This window comes from Nilaparvata lugens, chromosome 1, assembly GCF_014356525.2.
Source record: "Nilaparvata lugens isolate BPH chromosome 1, ASM1435652v1, whole genome shotgun sequence".
In the NCBI taxonomy this organism is placed as follows: domain Eukaryota; kingdom Metazoa; phylum Arthropoda; class Insecta; order Hemiptera; family Delphacidae; genus Nilaparvata; species Nilaparvata lugens.
The window spans coordinates 14,688,499-14,706,318 of record NC_052504.1 but is presented as its reverse complement, the minus strand read 5'-3'; the positions used below and the strand labels follow the sequence as shown (position 1 = coordinate 14,706,318).

The window sequence follows — 17,820 nt, the reverse complement described above, 5'->3', positions numbered from 1 at the left end:
ATTTCCGTGAATACATAAATAATACAGTATTATGGTGATTTTTCTTGTGAACTAATCTACACTTTCAGATAATGAATACAGTTTTAAGATGAAAATTTAAAAAAAAGAAATAATTCTTTTCATTAAAAATAATGAAAATCTTATCTGAAAGACTTTACAACACTAGACCACAACATGTAAACTACTGTATATCATATTTTATGTAACTATATAATATTATATAAACTACGTGGTTATCTCAGAAGTAAGCACTATTAAATAAAAAATATAATAACGCACATAGTTTGTTTAGGAGGTTATTTTTGAAAAACTACATGTATCAGTTATTTTTCTACATAATCTCCTTTGATTTCAATACATTTTTGGTATCGTGGTATAAGTTTTTTTAATCCAGTGTCATACCATTCTACCGCCAAACTGGTAAGCCATGTCGGAGCTTCTTGTATGAGATTTCCTTCGTTTGCAAAGCGTCTTCCCCCAAGGTGTTGTTTCAGCTGTGGAATCAGATGAAAGTCGCTTGGAGCGAGATCAGGGGAGTATGGTGTGGAGTAAGTTGTAGCTCAATAGTGGTTTGATCGCAACTGACAAATAAGTCATGGCGGCCTCTTAGGAATTTTACAGTGCTATCACAACACCCAGACAAAAGTTCACTGCGAATGCCAGACGTCTCCTGCCAACTGCGCGGATATAAAAAAATAGTGCAACTTACTTTTGAGATGACCAAAGTATTACGTAACTATAGGCCCTACACAATTTAGCATTAGTAAATAATAATAATTGAAAAACAAAGACTTGATATTTGCGAACATTTTCGAAACATATTAAACAGGCAGCAGCACACCAATAGAGAAGAAGAAATTTAGTTATTTATTCTAAACTGTGTGTGCGCATATGCGTATTCAAATTAGAAGACTGAGAGAACCTTTTTGTACAGACGGTACACTGGTAAGGCTTCTCTTTGTTGTGAATACGCAAATGGGTGGTCAAATGTTGAGACTGTGAAAACCTTTTTGTACAGACTGTACACTGGAACGGCTTCTCTTTAGTGTGAATAGCCCGCATATGAGAGGTCAAATGTGCAGACTGTGAAAACCTCTTTGTACAGACTGTACACTGGAACGGTTTTTCTTTGTTGTGAAGACGCAAATGAGTGTTCAAACTACTAGAAAAAGGGAACTTTTTTGTACAGATGGTACACTGATAAGGTTTCTCTTTGCTGTGAATACGCATATGTATGGTCAAATAACTTTTATCTGAGAATCTTTTTGCACAGACTGTACATTGATAAGGCTTTTCTTCGGTGTGAATACGCAAATGAGTGGTCAAACTACAACGAAAAGAGAACTTTTTTGTACAGATGGTACACTGATAAGGTTTCTCTTTGTTGTGAATACGCATGTGTATGGTCAAATAACTTTTATCTGAGAATCTTTTTGCACAGACTGTACATTGATAAGGCTTCTCTTTGGTGTGAATACGAATATGAGTGGTCAAATTACTATGAAAAGAGAACCTTTCGGTACAGATGGTACACTGATAAGGTTTCTCTTTGGTGTGAGTACGCATATGCATTTTTAAATAACCTGAGTTATTAAATCTTTTTGTACAGACTGTACACTGATAAGGCTTCTCTTTGGTGTGAATACGCATATGACTGGTCAAAATACTAGTTTGTGAGAACCTTTTTGCACAGACTGTACACTGATAAGGCTTCTCTTTGGTGTGAATACGCATATGACTGGTCAAAATACTAGTTTGTGAGAACCTTTTTGCACAGACTGTACACTGAAAAGGCTTATCTTGGGTGTGTATACGCATATGAGTAGTTAGATGACTAGATTGAGAAAACCTTTTTGTACATACTGTACACTGATAAGGCTTTTCTTTGGTGTGGCTACGCATATGAATGGTCAAATTAGAAGAAACTGAAAACCTTTTTGTACAGACTGTACACTGGAACGGCTTCTCTTTAGTGTGAATAGCCCGCATATGAGAGGTCAAATGTGCAGACTGTGAAAACCTTTTTGTACAGACGGTACACTGATAAGGTTTTTCTTTGTTGTGAAGACGCAAATGAGTGATCAAACTACTAGAAAAAGAGAACCTTTTTGTACAGACTGAACACTGGAAAGGCTTCTCTTTAGTGTGAATAAGCATATGTCTGGTCAAAATACTAGTTTGTGAGAACCTTTTTGTACAGATCGTACACTGATAAGGCTTTTCTTCGGTGTGAATACGCAAATGAGTGGTCAAACTACAACGAAAAGAGAACTTTTTTGTACAGATGGTACACTGATAAGGTTTCTCTTTGTTGTGAATACGCATATGTATGGTCAAATAACTTTTATCTGAGAATCTTTTTGCACAGACTGTACATTGATAAGGCTTCTCTTTGGTGTGAATACGAATATGAGTGGTCAAATTACTATGAAAAGAGAACCTTTCGGTACAGATGGTACATTGGTAAGGTTTCTCTTTGGTGTGAGTACGCATATGCATTTTTAAATAACCTGAGTTATTAAATCTTTTTGTACAGACTGTACACTGATAAGGCTTCTCTTTGGTGTGAATACGCATATGTCTGGTCAAAATACTAGTTTGTGAGAACCTTTTTGCACAGACTGTACACTGATAAGGCTTCTCTTTGGTGTGAATACGCATATGTCTGGTCAAAATACTAGTTTGTGAGAACCTTTTTGCACAGACTGTACACTGAAAAGGCTTATCTTGGGTGTGTATACGCATATGAGTAGTTAGATGACTAGATTGAGAAAACCTTTTTGTACATACTGTACACTGATAAGGCTTTTCTTTGGTGTGGCTACGCATATGAATGGTCAAATTAGAAGAAACTGAAAACCTTTTTGTACATAATGTACACTCGAATGGCTTCTCTTTGGTGTGAATACGCATGTGAACAGTCAAATGTAAAGATCGAGAGAAGCTTTTTGTACAGATTGTACACAGATGATGTTTCTTAAGAATAGTTTTGCATAAAACCCTCTCTTCTTTTACATCTCCTCCCATTTCTTCGTTGTTACCCTCCTCCTCCTCTTCTGCAAAGGAATCACTCCCACTACCAGCTGATGATGATGGCTCCTGAAAGCAGAATGCCAAAATAACAATCAAAATGCTTCAATCAGCAACTGATGTAATTCACACATGACCATTCACAAATAAAAACACATTCACAATATAGGGGTCTAACATTAAATAATGGGATGGAGCTTTGCTCTAGGAGTCAATGAGGGAAGGATCAATGGAAGTTAGTAATTTTCACATATTCCTGAGCTATTGCAGAATGTTGTCATTGAAAATTGGATTGAAAGTTCTGTTTGTAAATCAGTACAACCTTGACTTGGAATTATTTGAAATTCCAAGATACTAATGATATTGATACTTACATAATCATCATCAGAGCTCTGATTTTGGTGAAAGGTTGTGGCATTTCTATCCAGCACTCCAATACGATTCAGTTTGGCATAGGCAGTGGGTAGAGCAGTTTCTGAAACATAATCACAGCATTCTGTAGATTGAACTGTCATCAACTTGACAGGTTGACATGGACAATGCATGCCATGTTGATAATATTGTGAAGAAAATAAGCAAAAGTCTCTCCCTCTTAAGAAATCTAGCAAAATATGTCCCACAAAACACTGTTAAAGTTGCATACTTCGCTACTTTTAACTGTTACCTCACAGTCATTATGGTATAGAGCTTTGGAGTTTTACCGCAAAGGTAAATATTCAGAGGGTCTTTTTATTACAAAAGAGGGCAATACGGTATATATAGTGGGCCTTGGATTTAATCACCCCTGTAGAGATGCGTTCAGATCATTTTCGCTACAGACGGTGCCTTCGATTTACATTCTAAGAATAAGTATACATAGGTACTGTAAAAAATAGAATGGGCCTGAGACTTATCTCCGATATGCACTCCTACAACACTAGAGGCAGAGACAACTTTGCTATTCAGCCGCATAGGAGGAAGCTTTTTGAGGGTAAGCCTAGTTATTCAGGCTGAAAATTTTATAATAAGCTCCCTATATATTTGAAGCGTGCATCCACCAGCATTCCTCTTTCTTAATAGATTTAAAGCCGACCTTAAAAAAATATCTTATAGACAAAGCCTACTACACGATGCAGGAGTATTTGGAGGATCATTGAAGGAATTGGCCGATTTTAGCAGACTATATTATTTATATTTGTATTAATTTGACGACTTTCAACTGTTTGCTTGTGTAAGTATGAGTACAAGGTGAATGGATGATGAGTATAGATGAATGGATTAAATATCCATCTATCTATTCACTTGCCACTGGAATTATGAAAGAAAGCACATATTTTACATATAGGGTGTACAGAATAGAAAATTATACTGTTTGTTCTGCACATCGTTCCTGTTTCACATTTTAAAGAACTATGAGACTGAAATACAATAATTCTCATAATATCTTAACCAAGTCTCTAATTAAGAAATAACTGAATATTTATTAATCGATTGTTGCAACCCTGCGCTACATAATTCAAATAAAACCTTCAAGTTTTGTTCAACATCAGTACACTTCAACATGGGATCCATTTGTTGCCCTGCACACGTCCGAGACGATATTCAAGTTCTCGCCGTATTCACCAACATATCAGGTGTAACTGTCCCAAACGCCGAGACGATTCTTTCCCGTAAATGGTTCATGTCTCGGATTTTTTCACTGTACTCAACATTTTTTATGTTTCCCCAAAAGAAAAAGTCCAGAGGAGTTTAGTCCGGGCTTCGTGGTGGTCAAGCAATCGGGCGAGCTCTCCCTATCCACCTTCCCGGAAAGCGAGTGTCTGTCTAGTGTCAACTGAAGGAACTGTTCCCTGGCGCCGTCTTAAGGTCAAGTATGTTTGATAACTGCAGGGGGGCAAAACTTGTACAGTTGCTGAATCAAACATCACAAACTAGAATAGTGTATATCACTTTTTAAAGATTCTATGACACATCAAAACTAGGGAGTTCTTTTTCAAACATCCTGTATTTCTGGATAGGTGCAGAGCCTCCTGGGTAGACGGTTAAGGTGAGCGAAGCGAGCCTGCCGCCTGGTAAGCTACATAATATTGAACTAGCTTGAAATTGAATTGTAGAGCAGAATCTTTGCGATAAATCATCCAACCTTTTCTGGATAGTCGTTCTTTTTCTTTGCATTCGTTTTCCTTCAAGTCTACGCCTTCTTTTAAGATTGTTTCCTTCACTTGACCAGGGATGGATGACACCTGCAAAAAGTATACATAGAGTTACAATGGATAGAACACCCACAATATTACATTAAGTAAGCTGTGATATTGGACATTATATTTCTATTTTTTATGAGTAAGTACACCACAAATTATACAAAGTAAGTTCTGATGTTGGACAGTAAAAATCAGTAAAATTATTTTATTTGGCTCAACTAAATGTAACATTATTTTTGTAACTGTATTATAATTCTACAAATACAGAGTGTTCTAAAAAAAAGGTGCCCATAAATCATGGCGTGATTCCTCTCATTAAAAAAAGTTCTAATTAACATAGGTCCGAAAATGCTTGGTTGCCAAGTTATACAGGGTGAAAGATTAAAGATTTCGTCTGAATTTCAGTTCCCCTGCCGAAACGAAGCCCTACGGATATTTGTTTGCTGTTAATTAAGATATATAATTTAGCGTACTTTATGTAATATGAACTGAGAAATTGAATAAAACCGTTTCCAGACCTGTAGCTAAAGTAATTTTTAAAATATGTGACGAAATACGCAAAATTTGGTCCCGAAAAACAAGTTTCTTTTAAGGTTTGAAGCAGATTTACTATGTTAAATGTACAATAACACAGAATTTTTTTGCAGAACTTGTAGAAAATTTAATTTCAATGAGAAATATGTAGAATAAGTCTATAATAGGCAAACGCAAACTTAAAAAAAAACATTATGGAGTTGAAAAATAATCCTTATGAGTTGTAATTGAGGATTATTTTTTGGTTGTGTTTGTCTACTATAGACTTATTCTACATATTTCTCTTCAAAATTAAATTTTTCTACAAATTCTGTAAAAAAAATCCGTGTTTATTGTACATTTAACATAGTAGATCTGCTTCAACTTTAAGGAACTTTTTTTCGGGACCAAGTTTCGCGTATTTCGTCACATATCTTAAAAATTACTGTAGCTACAGGTCTGTAAACGGTTTTATTCAATTTTTCAGTTCATTTTACATAAAGTACGCTGAATTGTACATCTTAATTAACAGAAAACAAATACCTAGGGATTCGTTTCGGCAGGGGAACTGAAATTCAGACGAAATCTTTCACTCTGTATAACTTGGTAACCAAGCATTTTCGGACCTATGTTAATTAGTACTTTTTTCTTCTTTCGATGAGAGGAATCACGCCGTGACTTATGGGTACCTTTTTTCAGAACACCCTGTTTAATATACAATTCTACATAAATATATAGTATAATGACATTTTGTGTCGAATCCAACCAAAGTATGATTGATATTGAATATAGAGATGCACATTACCTATACCATTGTCTTTGCACAGTATAATAGAAAAAAGATAGCATAACAAGGTATCCCATGGTATATGGCATTTTAAGTTACAAATTTCAATGTTAACTCAAGCTGATAATCCTAGTGAGCAAAGTAGTAGTTATTTATTGTGAAGCTATGTGATGCTGGTAGTCTCTCATACTGTGCCATTCTTACACTCTTACCCGGCCAAATCAGTACTTCAGTATTTGACATATTAATCGGCTTCAGTTGACAAAAATCAGCTTCAAATTTGGAACATCTATGCCATGGGATATCTTCTTATGCTATCTTTTCTCTATGATGATATATAAAATTTTCTAATTGAAATAAAATTCTATGCAAGCTTCAACAAATATTTCTTCTTCTCCCAAGATATTTATTTATTTATCACATTGTGTACACATACTTAACATGAGGAAAGGCACAACAGGCTCATGCCCAAAACTGTCCCATTTCCAATTTATAGTATATAGTCCAAATCAAAAAGTTGGTTATGTCACTCTCACTTTTCAAAATACAATTTACGCTCTTCAATACTCAGATAAACGAGCAAATTTTGAATCAAATAGATACTATTAGAGTCTAGAATCGAAAAATCTAAAACAGTAACTTAATAGGTAATTATTATTCAAAAAGTCTAAATCTTGAATGAAACTAGAAATTTTTAAGCTAAAAACTTCACACTTTACGAAAAACCACAGCTGATATTAAAATTTGGTTTTGTAACATTGTTTTCAAAACCAATTTTGAAATAATAACACCTCGACTAGTTTATAATTATTGTTGTTTTTCATTGATAAGCTTCAGAAGTAAATATGAAATTATATATAGGCTAATCCATGGTAGATTAATTTTGGAAAGTAGTTTTGAATTATTTGTTGAAAAATTCATTCCAATATTTTTGTGATTTGTGCTTTATGTGTCTAGTGCTTTGAATGGTTTATTGATAATTTGTACAAAGCTAACAGGTTGACTTTGAAATTAAATTCAAGTAACTTATTGAGAGATTTTAGAATGTTCTGGAACATGAAATGACTATTTGATATTCAATATCAAATCGCATCAAATTTACAATATGAAAAATTCAACAAACATTATTTAATATGCTCTTACTGCTTTGATGTAAGGTTGATGTCAAAAGATATTCACTGATTTTATATATTACTAGCCGTCAGGCTCGCTTCGCTCGCCATATCCGTCTAGCCAGGGGGCTCCGCCCCCTGGACCCCCGACTGGATCGTCCAAGGATGAGATCAGCAGGCTCGCTTCGCTCGCCTGCATTTTTCAGTTGAGCATTTTTATCATAAAAATGTTAGAACAATCCAGGCGGGGGTCCAGACTAAACGTCTAGCTAAACGGATATGGCGAGCGAAGCGAGCCTGACGGCCAGTAATATAATATTCCCAGGATAGAACAAGCAGTGCCCAATCGATTTTTCCGCGATAAATGCATTTAAATCTTCAACTTTCTGCCAACCTCACAAAGTCAACTCAACTTAATGCCAACCTGACAAAATTATTAATTTAGTTGCCAGTTAACAACTGTTTCGAGAAGAGGTACTCTATCTAGATTATAGTTCTATAGTAACATATGATATGGAAATTTCAATTATAATTAAGAGATTGGGAGAAGAAGAATATACATGCTAAAAGACGAACTTTAAACCCTTAAAAACAACCCTTAGGGTTAAAATATTGCCAAAAGATTTCTTAGTACGCCTCTAAAGGGCCAACTGAACATACCTACCAAATTTGAACGTTTTTGGTCCGGTAGATTTTTAGTTATGCGAGTGAGTGAGTGAGTGAGTGAGTGAGTCAGTCAGTGAGTGAGTGCCATTTCGCTTATATATATATAGATTATATATATATATATTATATATATATATATATATTATATATATATATATATATATATATATTATATATATATATATATATATATATATATATATATGTAAAAGAATTAACCGGGTACATCCGTTTGTTTTGACTTACTTGAGTCTGACGTTTCGTCGCCATCGCAGACGACATCTTCTGAGGGTGGCGTCGAGATCCACCCGCCACCCGTGGATCTCGACGCCACCCTCAGAAGATGTCGTCTGCGATGGCGACGAAACGTCAGACTCAAGTAAGTCAAAACAAACGGATGTACCCGGTTAATTCTTTTACATATAATATATCCATCCGCGAAACACTCAAATGTAATATATATATATATATATATATATATATATATATATATATATATATATATATCAAATATCGGGGCACCGAGCTTCGCTCGTTATTTTTATTTATTGATACACAAAACACAATATTCTTTAAAATGACCGTGTTCATATTTCACAGCTGGCTATATGTCATCTTATGAATTTCGGGGATGCGATATTTTTATTTTTCACATACTCACGCGCTCACTCACTTTTTTACTATCCACAGCTGTTTCAGCCAAGGATGAATTATCCTTTTAATGTCGTTCAGCGAGTTTTCCCAATGAAATTACAGGGTTGCCAAATCGTGTAAAATTGCAACTTTCTGAAATTTCCAATTCAAAGTTAGAAGAGTGGCTGCATGGTATGCATTGTGTACCAAATTGTATGCTAAAGGCTGGCAATTTACAAGATTATTTGACTGAATTATTTCAAACGCAAGCAGCTGATTTCCTCTAGAAAGGCTGTAATGAAACACCGCTTGGATTATTCAAGGCGAGGTTGTCATTTTCACTATTATTATGATCATCTGGCTTGCAGTTGCTGAATTTTACTTTCCTTGCCCTATTACCATAGGTAAGGAGAGTATTGCTTTCCGAAAAAAATCAAGGTACCCCAATTTCTAAATTTCTATACGTTTCAAGGTCCCCTGAGTCCAAAAAAGTGGTTTTTGGGTATTGGTCTGTATGTGTGCGTCTGTGTGTGTGTGTGTGTGTGTGTGTGTGTGTGTGTGTGTGTGTGGTGTGTGTGTGTGTGTGTGTGTGTGTGTGTGTGTGTGTGTGTGCGTCTGTGTACACGATATCTCATCTCCCAATTAACGGAATGACTTGAAATTTGGAACTTAAGGTCCTTACACTATAAGGATCCGATACGAATAATTTCGATCAAATGCAATCCAAGATGGCGGCTAAAATGGCGAAAATGTTGTCAAAAACAGGGTTTTTCGCGATTTTCTCAAAAACGGCTCCAACGATTTTGATCAAATTTATAACTGGAATAGTCATTGATAAGCTCTATCAACTGCAACAAGTCCCATATCTGTAAAAATTTCAGGAGCTCCGCCCCATCTATGCAAAATTTGATTTTAGATTCCCAATTATCAGGCTTTAGATAAAATTTAAACAAAAAATTTCAAGAGGAAAAGATTGAGCATAAAAATCTCTACAATTAATGTTTAGCAACATTTTCACCTAAAATTGAAAATAACCTCGAAATTCGAGAAAATGTGATTATCCAATATATAATTGCAAACTGTTGGCAACCGTTGATTCTATTAAATCATTCACTATGGAGAGATAGCAGACCTCGTATGTCTCCAGCGTTATTGTCCTGTCACCAGCTGGCTCAGATCTTTGTTTATAAGTAGACTTGAGATGCGCCAGAACACTAGCGACAGGTGATCAATTCTCATAACGGCAAGGAAAATTGTGTTAGTGCGCCACACCAGATGTTTCAATCGTTCTGTATTTTGAATTTGTTGATCCCAGCTATCGATAGCATATGGCGGCACACCATTCAGCCGCTATCCTTGACTTTGAAACTCCTGAGAGGCCAAAATACGTTCTTCCGAGTACGTTTGACAATTGGAAAAATAATTTCAATTATTTCTGAGAAACTTTCTCGCTTTCACCACCTACTTATCATTTGAAACAAAAAAGTTTCCAGCATGTCGAAAATTTCATGTTTTCTGCTCGAAATGTCTCGACATTGACGAACATAATTATTAATTAAAAAATATCTATGGGTCTGATAAAAATGATCCAGACACCAATAGAAAGGAGACAGTCTCCCCGTTGATTTGATATAAAATTATTACGTATTATGACACTACATGATTCTGAGAGAAGTGATATTCAAAAGAAAAACAAATCTTCGCGATGTTTCCAATTTTATCATAAAAGTTAAATTTCCTTTTAATCCTTCAACCCTGAAACTTTTTTAGCACTACTAGGATATCGGGGATGATATTATACATCCAATTCTGACGTTGAATTGGAAATTTCAGAAAGTTGCAATTTTACACGATTTGGCAACCCTGTAATTTCTTCGGATGGAGGGCCAAGTCTCAACTTGTTTTACACAATCAAACTATATTATATTGTTATTTATTTGCGATTCGATTTGACGCTGTGGAAGGGGAAACAGTCGACGCGGTACGGCGTGGCTGACTCTCTTCACCATAGCAGAGAAAACCCTATTGTAATTCTGTTAGTAACCTAAAAAAACAGTAGTAGGCCTACTGCTTTCTAAGTTGCATCTTATTCACACTATGGCGCTCGAAACAATCAATTTTGTCTATTGTTTTGACATGCGATGAAACTAATTTTCACATTTTAATTCTCTAAATTCTCAAAAATCATTTGTTGTTATATATGTGCTAAATCATGCATTCTATGACAGACAAAGATATTGTTTGCAACCGATAAAATATTCATACTATTACATAATATAATACATATTTAAAATATGTGTGTATGATCATAATTCTATGCTAAAATTTATTATAAGTTATGAATGTCAAAAACTGAGATAAATCATAGATTACAATAGTGTTAACAGTGGCAATTTCCTGAAAAATCATAGCGTGCAGTGTTTGCTGTTTTCTACAGTTAATATTCTCCAAGCCAGGTTGATAATATACCTTCAGTTGAGCCAAATATATATGACGGCTGAGGCAAAAAAAATTATACATTGGGCTTGTTGAGTTGAAACTTTCTATGATTCTCTCTGTAAGTAGCTTATCTTCCGTTCTACTAGCTGAATCTACATTATTTAGACAGTCCAATATGAAAATTCAGTAGATTCTAAAGATGAAAGCCATGCAAACATTCAAATTAAGGAAGAGTAAGCATGCATAAAAGGTAGGAAAATCATGAAAGTGTTCACATTTAACCACAAAGTACCCTACCGTATAAGATTAATTGAAAGATGATTCATCATCTTCTATTATTTTCGTTAAATATCGATTTTTCACCTCCACTCACATCTTGTCATTCATTACACAGGTTGGCAGAAGCTTTTCTTTATGTCGATTAATGTTGATTGAAATTGATTTTGATTAGGGCACCAAAAGAATAGATCATTTTGTTTGAAGCATTCAAATTAATTCTATTGAACATGTTTTGGTGACTTTGCATTCACAGATTAAGTTGGGTGAAGCTATTTGAAAATGTACCTGATTATCAATTTCATGGTTTTTATACCATTCTAGTTCATTGTGATCATTGAAGGGTTGAAGTGATGAGTTAGTTCAAGTGAATTCTAGTACACAAGTATATTGTGCTTATAATGGGCTCTTCTTTATTTTCTATCGATGTTTTGCTCCAGTAGAGAAAATTTAAAATGTTGGTTTTACATTTAACAGCTTTAAAAATAATATAAATTAACGATAATATAAATTAAGTCCAGTATTAAAATTAATCGATGTGATTTTCATTGTATGAAATGAATGAAATGAAAAATTCTTTATTAGGCGGAGTTAGGACTTAGGTAGAGAGTAAGTCCTCTCTACCACTCAACCTATCGCTTTGTATCAATGTTTCTTGCACTGTTTGCAATTCATCACTCTTCTCTCAAGAATTAGTTTTATAAATTTCATGATCTGAAAATTGAAATTAAAATGCTATTTGGATGACGTTCACATTCCACTGGTTTTTTTACAATAATTGTTACGTTGAAGAGTGAGGCAATTCAATCCATTTGGAAGTAAAAGGAAATCACAGTGCGATTTGAACAGTGGATAGTAACTTTGAAATTCAGTTGCTCAATTCATTTCGGCTTGATACTATCATTTGTAATTATAGTTTATCAGAAATATGCATTGTATATAATGTTTATATTTCAGTTTTTTTAATCTTCTATCACAGTCTCGCTTTCATTCGTAAACATGATAATCCTAAATATGTTGATTACCTTGAAGATGTAGCTTATCTTGCGACGAACAATGTACAATACAAACAATTTCATTAAATTACTATTATGATGATCATTGGAATTTCTGCCTGTGATTGAGAAAAAGTCATTTTATGAACCTTAAAATCATACCTAGAAAAAGTTGCATTATTACTAGAAATTTTGTTATTTTTACTATTTATTACAGGTACTGTACATTGATTTTTGTGATTATAGAGATCAACTACTTTATTCTGAATCAGGATAAGGATAAATAGGGAAATTGTGAGATGGGGATAACATCCATAGTTACATAGCATCAATTTGAAAGCTCTGATAATAATGATTTGAACGGAACTGCGATTCTGGCTTGGTAATTGCCTCTTCATGTTCAGTGAGAATAGAAAGCTTCAGAGTAATTCGTTCTCACTATATGTGATATAATATTGGTAATATTTGGTATATTTGTTAATATTTTAACCGAATGTGCAACAAATTAATCTACTTCAGCTTGAAAATTTTCAACTTATCAGGAGTACAGTGTTATCATATAGTATGTCAGGTAGGCCCACCCTTTTTTTTTTGTTCACGTGATCCGATGATATTCATTCCATTATCAAGTGTTTAAGTATATAAAGAGTGATGAAACAAGATAAAACACAAGAAACCTATGAAAAGAAATTTTGAATCTTCATTTTTCACAAAATAAGGATAAGATGAAGGAGTCGGACACATAATATATCATGAAACTTCATTGAAAAACATCGATATCTGAAAAACTAGAGTCATCAAATTGTGTTACCTCTGACTCGTATGGAGAAGGCACACTTCAAATTGATATAATAAATTCTGTGAGCAAACAACGAAATCCTGATTTTATCATGAGCATGATTAAATCAAGAAAATTGTAATATTTTTTTAGAGTATTGAAAAGTGGAAATCTATATACAGCGCATGTCAAAACAATAGACAGAATTAATTGTTTCGAGGCCATAGTGTAAATGAGATGCAATGTAGACAGCAGTATTATTCTGTTTACTATGGTGAAGGGAGTCAGCTGATTGCCTCTAGAAAGGCTGTAATGAAACACCGCTTGGATTATTCAAGGCGAGGTTGTCATTTTCACTATTATTATGATCATCTGGCTTGCAATTACTGAATTTTACTTTCCTTGCCCTATTACCATAGGTAAGGAGAGTATTGCTTTCCGAAAAAAATTAAGGTACCCCAATTTCTAAATTTCTATACGTTTCAAGGTCCCCTGAGTCCAAAAAAGTGGTTTTTGGGTATTGGTCTGTATGTGTGCGTCTGTGTACACGATATCTCATCTCCCAATTAACGGAATGACTTGAAATTTGGAACTTAAGGTCCTTACACTATAAGGATCCGACACGAATAATTTCGATCAAATGCAATCCAAGATGGCGGCTAAAATGGCGAAAATGTTGTCAAAAACAGGGTTTTTCGCGATTTTCTCAAAAACGGCTCCAACGATTTTGATCAAATTTATAACTGGAATAGTCATTGATAAGCTCTATCAACTGCAACAAGTCCCATATCTGTAAAAATTTCAGGAGCTCCGCCCCATCTATGCAAAATTTGATTTTAGATTCCCAATTATCAGGCTTTAGATAAAATTTAAACAAAAAATTTCAAGAGGAAAAGATTGAGCATAAAAATCTCTACAATTAATGTTTAGCAACATTTTCACCTAAAATTGAAAATAACCTCGAAATTCGAGAAAATGTGATTATCCAATATATAATTGCAAACTGTTGGCAACCGTTGATTCTATTAAATCATTCACTATGGAGAGATAGCAGACCTCGTATGTCTCCAGCGTTATTGTCCTGTCACCAGCTGGCTCAGATCTTTGTTTATAAGTAGACTTGAGATGCGCCAGAACACTAGCGACAGGTGATCAATTCTCATAACGGCAAGGAAAATTGTGTTAGTGCGCCACACCAGATGTTTTCAATCGTTCTGTATTTTGAATTTGTTGATCCCAGCTATCGATAGCATATGGCGGCACACCATTCAGCCGCTATCCTTGACTTTGAAACTCCTGAGAGGCCAAAATACGTTCTTCCGAGTACGTTTGACAATTGGAAAAATAATTTCAATTATTTCTGAGAAACTTTCTCGCTTTCACCACCTACTTATCATTTGAAACAAAAAAGTTTCCAGCATGTCGAAAATTTCATGTTTTCTGCTCGAAATGTCTCGACATTGACGAACATAATTATTAATTAAAAAATATCTATGGGTCTGATAAAAATGATCCAGACACCAATAGAAAGGAGACAGTCTCCCCGTTGATTTGATATAAAATTATTACGTATTATGACACTACATGATTCTGAGAGAAGTGATATTCAAAAGAAAAACAAATCTTCGCGATGTTTCCAATTTTATCATAAAAGTTAAATTTCCTTTTAATCCTTCAACCCTGAAACTTTTTTAGCACTACTAGGATATCGGGGATGATATTATACATCCAATTCTGACGTTGAATTGGAAATTTCAGAAAGTTGCAATTTTACACGATTTGGCAACCCTGTAATTTCTTCGGATGGAGGGCCAAGTCTCAACTTGTTTTACACAATCAAACTATATTATATTATTAATTCCAGTTTTTATTTTGGATAGCATCACTACCGGGGTTCGATACTATTGATATTTTAATAAGACATTACTGGACTACTCGTTAGACACGGGACTGGTGGTGGTGGTGGTGGTGGTACCATACTGTTTTGAAAGGTAATTTTTTAATATTATTTTTGGTGTTCAGCAGTCATCATGTAAGATGTGCTATCTTTTCTCAATTATAATATTAAATGAGTTGAAATTTGCAGAAATCCAATACATATTTTACAAAATGATACATGACTTGAAGAAAAAACACTTATTGGAATAAAGCCCACTGTGATTTGAGGGTGCTACAAGTCGAACATTGGACTCAAGAATTTGTTAAAAACCAGAATACACCTACAGTATGCCTGCTTGTCGTAGGAGGCAAAAAATTGACCCCCTTTCCAAAACCCTTCTTTTCCTTCTTAATATGCTTTGAAACTTTAATTTCTAGAATGACACTTTACCATTCACTTAGCTGTGTGCCATTCTTTCTTTTCCTATCTGTCGGCCTTCCTTGGCCATATTCTTACTTCTTCTTAGGCCAAACCAAGGAGTGATGTGGACCGTGCTGATGAGTGGTGCTTTTATTATGCCCTAACGGTGCCTGCAGGACGGTGCGCCCTCCTGTAGTATTCAGCCTTGCCTGGACATGCGGGGCTCTGTCTGGGTAGACTACACTTCCCTAGCTGTTCGTGGGAACCACATGAACGAAAAAAAAACCAAACCCCAAGACAACTCTAGAAGTTGCCTTGCCTTCAAACCATCGGGATCTGCTCTATCAGGGCAGGTTTCTCAATCCGAAATGGGTCCTCAGGAACACAGGAGGTTCCGTGGCACTCTTATGTAGAGACTATCAACATTGAGAAGGCTTCTACTGATCACGACATGGATGACGTAAGTTCAATCACACCATCCCAACTGGAGAGGGAAGATGAGCTTCTCAGAAGTCCAGGAAAGCAAGAATCCGCATGAATGCCTGAAGATGCAATAGAGCAACCAAGCGGTTTGCGGAGACCAAACCTCACCACTGCTCAAAGAAAGGCGGCCATTCAGGCAAAACTTCTTGAGAGAGGTGAAGCTTTTGACCCTGCAAAGTTTCGGAGGGGCAAATGTTGGTCAAGAGGCAGAGTCGAGGGTGGCCAGGCACCAGGCGCCCTAGAGGCAATTTAGCGACCCCTCCCTCAGCGGAAGGACCTACAAAAAAAGGCCAAGAGTGGAACTCACGTAAGTCACGTGGACCAGTCAGTCTGAAGAAACTGCTAAGCATATTATCATACTGGATTGCGAGAGACTAGGGGTAAGGAGAAGGGCTCTGTTCGGCTGCAAGCAAACAGATTATAAATAGGATGTTAGTAAAGAGAAAAACTCCTGGATCTTGTGAAGGACACAAGTATGGGTTTGCCCAACTAACGTACTTGGGACACACAATAAGCTCCGGTTCTTTGAACCTTTGGATCCTTGAATCCGTCCCTTCAAACATATAACGTAACATATTGAAATGAGAAATTACTGCTGCTCTAATTTGTACTGGAATAATTAATATTACCTATATAAATTATAATCTGTGTTCGAGTTATGACATGTCACGTACCGTATTTCGATGGCACTTTTCAAGTTTTGTCTTTTGAAGTGCACGTCAAATCATGCATTAGCCGGAAAAGAAAATAATAAATAAGTCTTTGTGACTTGCATATTGTTATAAGTAACTTGACTTACCGTATTTGATGCTTGGAAAATAGGCTAGCCTATGTAGGCAAGAGTTGAAATAAAAGTCTTACGGTACATGAATAAGTAAAATGATAGTTTAACATACTTACAATGCATTCCATAATTATTGTTCTATTTACGTGCTAATAACGTGAGCAAGAAAAATCCACTGGAGAGTGGAGACCAAAATTAAAAATGTGAATCCTTTTTTCAAAATCACAGAATGCAAATAATTGATGACGTAGTCACTGTGACAGTGTGACGTGGTGGTGGTGGTGTGACCACAGAATAGATACAGAATGGAAACTTGTAATCAAACGCCTATCTAACCAATGCTTTTTACATGACCCCAATACTAAACACGTCACGTGACCTTGGGAAGTTCCAATCCTGGTCTTCTGATTGGCTCGTGACAGTGAACGAGATCAATTGATCCGGATCATTAAAGTGATCCGAACCTACCATCAATACTATTACAATGCAGCGCTTCCTAACAAGATGGCGGATTTTGGCGTCAGGGTATAGCCAAGTTTCCGTACTGTATGTATACTGTGGTGTGACGCCTCGACCACAGTGCCTCGATGCCTCGACGTTCGACTGGTGGAAGTGGTGTGATGTGACGTGATGTTACATCCACACTATCGCCCAATGTGTACAAATAACGACGAGCGCCAGAGTGTGAATGGGTGGTTTGCTTCGCTTACCATCGCCAATCGCCATGAACGAAAGATAGCATATTAAGATATTGAAAAATACTGTAACAAAGAAAATAAACTATTATCCTATATTCTCTACATGCCATTTTGTTTAGCAAAGCCGAATGGGTGGTAGTGTAGATG

The 17,820-nt window shown here is 35.6% G+C and overlaps 1 protein-coding gene across 1 annotated transcript; it reads right to left on the bottom strand.

The window, feature by feature from the left end:
* Positions 1 to 201: 201 nt before the first annotated feature.
* On the bottom strand, positions 202 to 17,257 carry LOC111048225 (zinc finger protein 271). Its single transcript, XM_039419888.1, has 4 exons — positions 17,092 to 17,257; positions 5,153 to 5,252; positions 3,405 to 3,505; positions 202 to 3,099 (listed from the first exon to the last, which is right to left on the bottom strand). The coding sequence occupies exons 1-4, from the start codon at positions 17,101 to 17,103 to the stop codon at positions 868 to 870; spliced, it is 2,445 nt and encodes an 814-aa protein (XP_039275822.1). The 5' UTR covers positions 17,104 to 17,257; the 3' UTR covers positions 202 to 867.
* Positions 17,258 to 17,820: the final 563 nt, after the last annotated feature.

Coding starts and splice junctions, on each gene's coding strand:
- LOC111048225 (XM_039419888.1), bottom strand. Junction 3,506..5,152: donor AGAACGACTATCCAGAAAAG/GTTGGATGATTT, acceptor ATTATGTTTCAG/AAACTGCTCTACCCACTGCC. Junction 3,100..3,404: donor AGAGCTCTGATGATGATTAT/GTAAGTATCAAT, acceptor TTCTGCTTTCAG/GAGCCATCATCATCAGCTGG.